Here is a 6648-nt window from a genome sequence, read left to right on the forward strand (position 1 = left end):
TGGGATTGCAAGCTTGTACAACTACTCTGGAAGTCAGTCTGGCGGTTCCTCAGAAAATTGGACATAGTACTACCAGAGGATCCCGCAATACCTCTCCTGGGCATATATCCAGAAGATGTCCCAACCGGTAAGAAGGACACATGCTCCACTATGTTCATAGCAGCCTTATTTATAATAGCCAGAAGCTGGAAAGAACACAGATGCCCCTCAACAGAGGAATGGATACAGAAAATGTGGTACATTTACACAGTGGAGTACTACTCAGCTATTAAAAAGAATGAATTTATGAAATTCCTAGGCAAATGGATCGACCTGGAGGGCATCATCCTGAGTGAGGTAACCCAATCACAAAGGAACTCACACAATATGTACTCACTGATAAGTGGATATTAGCCCAGAAACTTAGGATACCCAAGATATAAGATAAAATTTGCTAAACGCATGAAACTCAAGAAGAACAAAGACCAAAGTGTGGAAACTTTGCCCCTTCTTAGAAATAGGAACAAAACACCCATGGAAGGAGTTACAGAGACAAAATTTGGAGCTGTGACGAAAGGATGGACCATCTAGCGATTGCCATATCCATGGATTCATCCCATAATCAGCTTCCAAATGCTGACACCATTGCATACACTAACAAGATTTTGCTGAAAGGACCCAGATATAGCTGTCTCTTGTGAGACTATGCCGGGGCCTAGCAAACACAGAAGTGGATGCTCACAGTCAGCTATTGGATGGATCACAGGGCCCCCAATGGAGGAGCTAGAGAAAGTACCCAAGGAGCTAAAGGGATCTGCAACCCTATATGTGGAACAGCAATATGAACTAACCAGTACCCCGGAGCTCTTGTCTCTAGCTGCATATGTATCAAAAGATGGCCTAGTCGGCCATCACTGGAAAGAGAGGCCCATTGGACTTGCAAACTTTATATGCACCAGTACAGGGGAACACCAGGGCCAAAAAGGGGGAGTGGGCGGGTAGGGGAGTGGGGGGTGGGTAGGGGGGACTTTTGGGATAGCTTTGGAAATGTAAGTGAGGAAAATACCTAATAAAAATTGTTTTTAAAAAGTCAATGATTAGTAAACTGTTTCAGAGTTGTTTCTAATAAATAAAATAAAATATTTTTAAAAAAGAAATTAAAAACAGGGTTGGCAAGATGGCTCAGTGGGTAAAGGTGCTTGCTGCCAAGCCTCTTGATACACACACACACTAAATAAAAGTGATCAAAAAGAAATTTAAAACAAGCAAATGAAATGCATTTTTAAGAGAAGTTGTGTCCTACCTGGGACCAGGTTACACGCTGGTGAGAACTTACCCTTGCTGTTCCATTTGTTAGCTTTGCTGTAACATCAGTTACTGCTTCATTACTGTGACTAAGTCACTAAGCTTTGATGAAGAAGTAACGCCCAGAGGCTCAGGGGTTCTGATGGTTCTGATGGTTCTGTCCATCTTGTCAAGAAGGCATGGCCAGCCGAGGGGCTTCTCACCTCAGGGCAGCCTGGAAACTGCAGGGAGATGTGGCTGCCTGCTTGTTTCTTCTGTCTTAGTCTTGTTAACCGTCTGGGGCACAGAGACACACTCAGGGTGGGTCTTCCTCCTCAGTTCGTGCTCTACAAACGCCCTCTCTGAACCACTTTGAGGTGCCCTTGGTCTCCTGGTTTCTAAAACTAGTCATGCTGACAAGGGAGATGAGTGAAAATACTCTTTATTGATTGGTGGCTCATCATGGGATAGAATGGTAGGGAAACAGGTAATGTTCAGGTCATTCACAAAGCACATAGTTTGGGACCTTACACAGGATTATAGAAACTCCAGAGGACGCAGATCAGTGGAGAGCTGTCCACTAGTGTAGATCAGATGCAGTACTGCAGTGCTACCCAAGCCCTCATGTGGAGTGACATCCAGACCAGGGATGCCTGCCCTCCATAGCCCTGATATCAAAGGGACTTATGTGGGGACATGGGGACAAGAGAGCATGATGCTTATGCCTTACCTGTAAGACCAGCTACCCACAGTCACTCTCCACTAATGTCCCTAATGTAAAAAGTGCACAGAAGGCAACTGTTGTCGCCTTACCTTACCAGGAGATCACATCTCCGCATGTACAGGATAACACTGCACCAGCCTAGGGACAAACCATCAGATCTGCATCTAACATGGGAAAATCTGCTTTAACCACAAGGAAGAAATTTAAAACACACACCATCTTCATGACTACCAAATCTCAGAACCCTTTGCAAATCCAGTAACGTGCCTGTGTTTTCCTCTGTGGTAGAATAGTCAGAATTTCCCCCAAATCACTGCGGAACATTTTCTCTGCCCCCTTTCTTTCTCATTAGATGTTAGCCTGAGAGCCTGCAAAGTTCTCTCAGTATTCAGTGCCATCCTCACCAGGACAGCTTCCCTCTGGTCCATCTAGAACTAGCCCTTACTTTCCCTGTCTCTCGGCTACCCAGGAGCAGCCTTCTGAGCGCCCCCTTCACCTCCTTGTTCCTGAGCGTGTAGATCAGAGGGTTGAGGAGAGGGGTGACAATGTTGTAGAAGAGGGTGAGGAACTTGCCCTGGTCCTGGGAGGAGCTGTTCCCCGGCTGCATGTACATGTAGATGATATTTCCGTAGAAAAGCGAGACCACGGTGAGGTGCGAGCCACACGTATTAAATGCTTTCTGCCGTCCTGCAGCTGAGCTGATTCGCAACACCGCTCTTACAATGTAACCATAGGAGACCAAGATGAACACCAGGGGCGACAGCACGATGCCTATTGCCAGGATGAAGGCAATGCCTTCAACGACAGCTGTGTTGACACAGGCCATCCTGATGAGAGCTGGCATCTCGCAGAGGAAGTGATCCACCCTGTGGTGCCCACAGCGGGGTAGGCTGAGAGTTGCTGGAGACATAGCCAAGGAGTTGGCCACACCGCAGCTCCAGGCCACTGAGACCAGGCCCACGCAGAGCCTGGGGCTCATGATGACCATGTAGTGCAGAGGTTTGCAGATCGCCACAAATCGGTCATAGGCCATGACAGCCAGCAGCAGGCACTCCACACCCCCCAGGCCCAGGAACAGGACCAGCTGCAGAGCACAGCCCACATAGCTGATGGTCTTGTCCGGCCCGCTGAGGTTATAGAGCAGCTGTGGGATGGAGCTACTGGTGAAGCTGAGGTCCAGGAAGGACAGGTGTGTGAGGAAGAAGTACATGGGGGTGTGAAGGTGCGGGTCCAGCCTGGACACCAGGATGATGGTGCTGTTGCCCAGCAGGGTCAGGAGGTAGGCGGGCAGGAGGATGGCGAAGAGGACCCTCTCCAGCTCAGGCCGGTCAGAGAAGCCAGTAAGGATGAAATGGCTGAAGGTGCTGTCGTTGGTTGCTCCCATCTCTACTGCACCTGAGGAAGACATCAATACTGACAGTGATGGGAGAGGACAGAACTTCCATTATTTATTACTTGTTTAGTTCCAACAAACATGTAGTAACTCTGACAGATAAACAAACTGCGTCATGTATATGGCAAGTCAGCTGTAATGCGGAGAAGCTGGACAGGGTTGTCTTTGAACCTAGCAATTGATGCTTTATTTCTGCTTCACTTGCTCTCATCTTGCCTCTAATTCCATGAAGCAAGAGATGAATTGTGCTGTGGTCCAGATTTTGATTCTCTCCAGACCCACAATCCCAAGCTCCTGTCCAAAGGCAAAGAGCACAAAATCCAGCCCTGCATAATCAACCCACAGCATTTGAACATGCCCAGCATCCAGCCCTGCATAATCAACCCAGAGTATTCAAACACGTCCAGCACAGCAGATGGGAAATGTGGACGTCACCCATGTGAGCCCACGTGGGTTGGCTCACACACAGATGTATTTGAAAATAAATTTGCTGGGCTTTTTTCCTAGAAATTTTTGAAATTTTGGTAATTCAAGGACAGACTGGTGTTACTAGAAATATCTTTAAATATTTTTTACAAATGTATAAACTTTATATATGTGTGTGTATATACATATATATTATGCATCTCATAATCTACTGCAAAATATAGAGAAATCTACTCTAAACCATTAAAGTTTATCAAGATTGACAAAACCCATCTAGAGCACCGTTCCCAGCAGAGGGAACTTCAGTGAGCAGCTGAAGCACTGCACCACATCTGGAGCAAACGAACCGTGCTTTGCTTGGGACCCATGGGACACATTCTGTCCTTTTGTTATTTTTAGTGAGTTTTGGATCTCTGGATAGAGAATGGTGTAGGAGACAATGGGTTATCAGTAAAACCAGCGGCTCATAAGACCTCTCTCTGGGCCTGCTGCCTAGACAGCATGCTGCTTGTTTTTCTTCCAAAGTACATAGGAAATACTCCTTAAAGAAAAATGGAATCCTAATTAAAGTTTTGTTTTCATTACATTTGTGTGTGTGTGTGTGTGTGTGTGTGTGTGTGTGTGTGTGTGTGTGTGTGTGTTAGCTCACCTTTGCAGGTACAAGGACAACTTTTAGGAGTCAGTTTTCTCCCTCCATCATGTGAGTGTGGGGGATCAGATGCAGGTCATCAGGCTTGGCAGCAAGTCCCTTTACCCACTGAGTCTTCTTGCCAGCTAGAACAAGAAATGGAGAAGGCCCAGGGTCCAGGTTCAAATCCTGCTGGGAGAAGATTGGTCAACCCACCTCACAGCTAAATAACACATGCATATCCCTTGCCTCTGTAGCACATTACAGGAAAGACAGAGAAAGGAAGGTTCTATCTCAGGTGTGGTCAAAATGTAAATAAAACCAATTTCTCTACCAATTGCCATCCCCTAGTCTCTTTGGCATTCAGGAAAGCTGAGGTGGCCTGCATGCCCTGCACCAGAGCTGCATAGATCACTGAAAGGCATGAGACATTAATCCATTCTTGCATGCTTAGTTAGAGTTTAAGCTGACATCATAGTTCTTAAGAGATGCCTACTTCTCTGCACACACACCCAAGGCTGTACATGTTGCTTTAATAAAAGAAACCTGTTTCTTTTACAGGACTGAGAATTGAGTGTTTTCTCTTTGCCCCCATTAATCTCATGTGAAGGAATCTGTCCTGCATTTTTGACCTCCAGTCAGAGGACACATACCCTCCAAAGCATATTCACAGCATCAAAAGACAGATGGTCCGCAGAAAGAGTGTGTGTGTGTAGTTAATAACTTCTAGTTAATGACATTAGTTATTTAACAGACAATGGTATTATAAATGGGGAAAAAAGCAATTGCTAAATTCAAATGAGCATAGGCATGTGACATTACTTGAAATTTTGACTACCCAGATATTGTAAATTCAAATACATAAAAAACAAACTATGGGGCTGGGGTTCACTTTTGTCTAGCATGCATGAAGTCCAAGTTTCATCCTCAGCACCATCTGTCACCATATAAATGAAATGTGGTGGTTCATCACTGTAACCCCAGCAGTCAGGAAACAGAGGCAGGAGGATTAGGAGTTCAGGGCCATCTTTGGCTACACGTCAGACTCAGAGCTATCCTTATCTACACAACAAAGCAAAATGTATTGTGAGAACATACACATAACTAAATAATAAGTAACATCTCTCTGTCTCTGTCTCTCTCTGTCTCTGTCTGCCTGGCTTTCTTTCTCTCTCTCTTTCTCTCCCTCCCTCCCTTTCTCCCTCTCTCTCTCTCTGAGACAGAGTCTCACTTTGTAGCCATGCATGTCCTATAATTCACTATGAAGACCAGGCTGTCCTCAAACTCACAGAGATCCTCCTGCGTCTACCTCCCAAGCGCTGGAATTAGTGTATGTACCACCATGCCTGGCAAGAAATCATTTTTTCCAAAATCATTCCTTGGCATATTTCTAAGTACTGTATGTCATTTGCAGATTTCTCTTAAATATATACTCATGGTTATTGGTGATCACAAATCAGTATCTTCATGTTTTAAATTGCTGGCCCTCAGTCATCAATAAGAACATTTCTCATGTTTAAAAGGCGCTGGTTTGTAAATCTTTGGTTTACCTACAAGTCATTTTCTTTCATTTCTTATTCTGTGATAGGTTTTGTTTGCGAGTTTTATGAAAAGATGTAAATACTTCACTCTTTCAGATATTTGTTCTAGTTTAAGAAAAGTACATATATAAACATCTGTCTGTGTGTCTATGTCTGTGTGCCTGTCTGTCTGTCTGTCTGTCTGACTCTGTCTTTCTCTGACTGTTTCTGTGCTGGTGCCTGCAGAGGCCAGAAAGGGACATGGGATCCACTGGAGCTGAAGCTAGAAGTGGTTGAGAGCCTCCTGATGTGGGTGCTGGAAACCCAACACAGGTCTTTTCAGGAGCAGTGAGTGCTCTTAACCACAGAGCTAGCCCTATCCTTTTATCTTTGTCATTAGCTTCTCAGAGATCAGGACCCCAACTCTCTCCTCTGCATTCTCCTAAACAACAGAATCAGAGTAGAGGTTGAGGGAGGAAGATGAAAGAGGTTAAACACACAACAGCTGAAATGACTCTCCAGTCACTATAGCAACAAGCTGATGCTTCCAAAGGGGTACTGGGCATTGAGAAACACATCCTAGCAAAATGAAGGGCTTGGGTCTGATTTTCAAAACAGCCTGAGTTCAGATTTCCTCCCTAACTTTCATGCTTCTGACTGACACAGACAAGAACAACTTTCCCCTGGGAAGATT

The 6648-nt window shown here is 45.2% G+C and overlaps 1 protein-coding gene across 1 annotated transcript; it reads right to left on the reverse strand.

Moving 5' to 3' along the window:
- Positions 1 to 2303: 2303 nt before the first annotated feature.
- Olfr317 (olfactory receptor 317) lies at positions 2304 to 3431 on the reverse strand. The gene has a single exon (NM_001011769.2). It carries the CDS (start codon positions 3369 to 3371, stop codon positions 2388 to 2390), a length of 984 nt encoding a protein of 327 aa, NP_001011769.2. The 5' UTR covers positions 3372 to 3431; the 3' UTR covers positions 2304 to 2387.
- Positions 3432 to 6648: the final 3217 nt, after the last annotated feature.

The sequence above is a fragment of the Mus musculus genome, chromosome 11 (assembly GCF_000001635.26).
Source record: "Mus musculus strain C57BL/6J chromosome 11, GRCm38.p6 C57BL/6J".
NCBI classification, from domain to species: Eukaryota; Metazoa; Chordata; class Mammalia; order Rodentia; family Muridae; genus Mus; species Mus musculus.